The sequence below is a fragment of the Grammomys surdaster genome, unplaced genomic scaffold (assembly GCF_004785775.1).
Source record: "Grammomys surdaster isolate TR1022 unplaced genomic scaffold, NIH_TR_1.0 271, whole genome shotgun sequence".
In the NCBI taxonomy this organism is placed as follows: Eukaryota; Metazoa; Chordata; class Mammalia; order Rodentia; family Muridae; genus Grammomys; species Grammomys surdaster.
This window is the reverse complement of record NW_021604712.1, coordinates 7139607-7141542: the sequence shown is the minus strand read 5'-3', so window position 1 is coordinate 7141542 and position 1936 is coordinate 7139607. Positions and strand designations below refer to the sequence as shown.

General features: G+C 48.0%; 1 protein-coding gene across 1 annotated transcript in view; it reads right to left on the bottom strand.

Annotated features, from left to right (window-relative positions):
* Positions 1-419: 419 nt before the first annotated feature.
* The window catches only part of Pgpep1l (pyroglutamyl-peptidase I like), a 30184-nt gene continuing 28667 nt past the window's right edge, over positions 420-1936 (bottom strand). Inside the window, exons 4-5 of the mRNA XM_028776689.1 lie at positions 1144-1370; positions 420-618 (exon numbers count right to left, since the gene is read on the bottom strand). Of these exons, the coding sequence (XP_028632522.1) occupies positions 420-618; positions 1144-1370 (426 nt within the window). The remainder of the gene's footprint in view (positions 619-1143; positions 1371-1936) is intronic.

The window sequence follows — 1936 nt, the reverse complement described above, 5'->3', positions numbered from 1 at the left end:
GAGAGAGAGAGAGAGAGAGAGAGAGGCTCTGAGACTACAGACTGGGTGGCCCAGAAGCCATTCACAAGACCTAAATGACAAGCTTGGGGATCAGAAGATCAGAATTTGGGACCCTGGAGCCAGAGCTACACCTGCATTTCTGACCTTCTGAAACAGCTCTGTCATCCTGCCAATCTAGGAAGCCTTGGAAGGGAAACTACTGGCTTGCATATGATTGTCATGAAGGTCATAGCTTTCCCCTAGTTAATCCCTTATGTGGCATCCGCCTTTGGGGATTTTCTTCTTGCTTCAGACACTAAAATCAGTCTGTGATTCTGTGTGTCCACCCTGCGCCTTGTAACTGTTTCACAAGCCACTTTTTTAGAGTCTCTTATAGCACAGCTGGCCTTTCCACCCAAACCTGAAACATTTCATTTCGTCTAAAGAGGGCATCCCCCTGCTGCTTCCCTTTGAGTCTGGACTTCCCCACTTTCTACCAGCATTTCTTGGATGATGACTTGCAAGGCTTTGCCCAGAAGGCTGGCTGAGAGCCAGTGCGACAGAGGAGGGACGTGGATGAGCGCCGCATGCCCAGTCCCAAGGTGCAGAGACAGGTAATAGGTGTAATCGCAGACGTACCTGCAACCACATGAAACTCCCCATTACTCCCAGATCTTGTCACTGCCAGACACAGTACAGTTTTCATAAAGCATGAGTTTGTGGGTGCCTATGCCCACGTGCCCACTACCACTTGTGTTTGACTCTTCTGATAAAGGACATGGGCCTAAGAACACACCAGACAGACACTGGTTCTTGGGTTCATAGTCTAATGACCAGCAAGTGGTCAGGACAGAATTGAGCCAGCCTATTAAACAACTAGTGGTAAAACACCTTGACCACAGTGACTCCCTTATTGCCATCTTCCCTCGGGTATTTCTTTATCCCTAGAAGAGAGAAGAAGGTGCTTAGGGGAAGGGGCCGTCAGCATTTGGAGACGAGCTTAAATTAATCCGCAGTGCCTGTGACAAATAAGGGGAGTTTTGGAGATGCCTGTGACCAAAGCAGCCACATGGACAGCATAGGATAGCTTCTTGAGGAGAGAGAAGGGACTCTGAGGGACAATCCATCTCTCCCACCTGTTTGGCACAAGGACACCTGAAGTACCTGCCCGCATCTCTAGAAAAGGCCACCTCGACATCCTCAACAGCAACACGCCTGCAGACCTCCTTCATGTTGACAACAGACAGCATCACTTCCGGACCACCTGGGAGGCACACACCATCCTCTGGCTGAAAGCCTCTTACATCTGAATCCCGATAGCCTCGGTTTTTGCCACACTGTTCCAGAAAGATGGCCTTGGTGGAAGTATCCATGCCCACGTGCACAGCAAGCTGTATGAACATACACATAAAAAATCCCAGGACACCAGATCACTAGATGTGCAGAAAGGCCCAGTGATGGCACAGCCCTGCTCCCAGATATAAAATGAATCAAGCTCCAAATCCTCCAGGAGACCCCAGGATCCCTGCCTAGGCCCCTAATTAATGGTGCTGATACAAAAGGAGCATATCTCTGGGTTGACTTAGGCATGCTACATCTACATTTAAGGACTTTTCTATTTCAAATGGCTCTTATGAGGTTGTGTGCTCTCTTTTGCCATAGGTGGGTGGGGGCAAGCAGGTATCTAAGATGACCCTGGCTTTTAGTGGAATCATGTATCTTTTCAATGAAATTTCCGTAAAGGAAGCTAGCAACAGTCTAATTGAATCTTGTTAGACTTTAGTTTTTCCTCCTTTGAGAACAGCTGCAAAGGATTTTACTGCAGTGTTTAGTCAGTGTCTTACCACAGGGTGCTGTGTCTGATTTCCTTCATTCCATAATCTTTCGAGGAATGGATATTGGTGTACACACACACACACACACTCACACACACACACTCACACACACTCACACACTC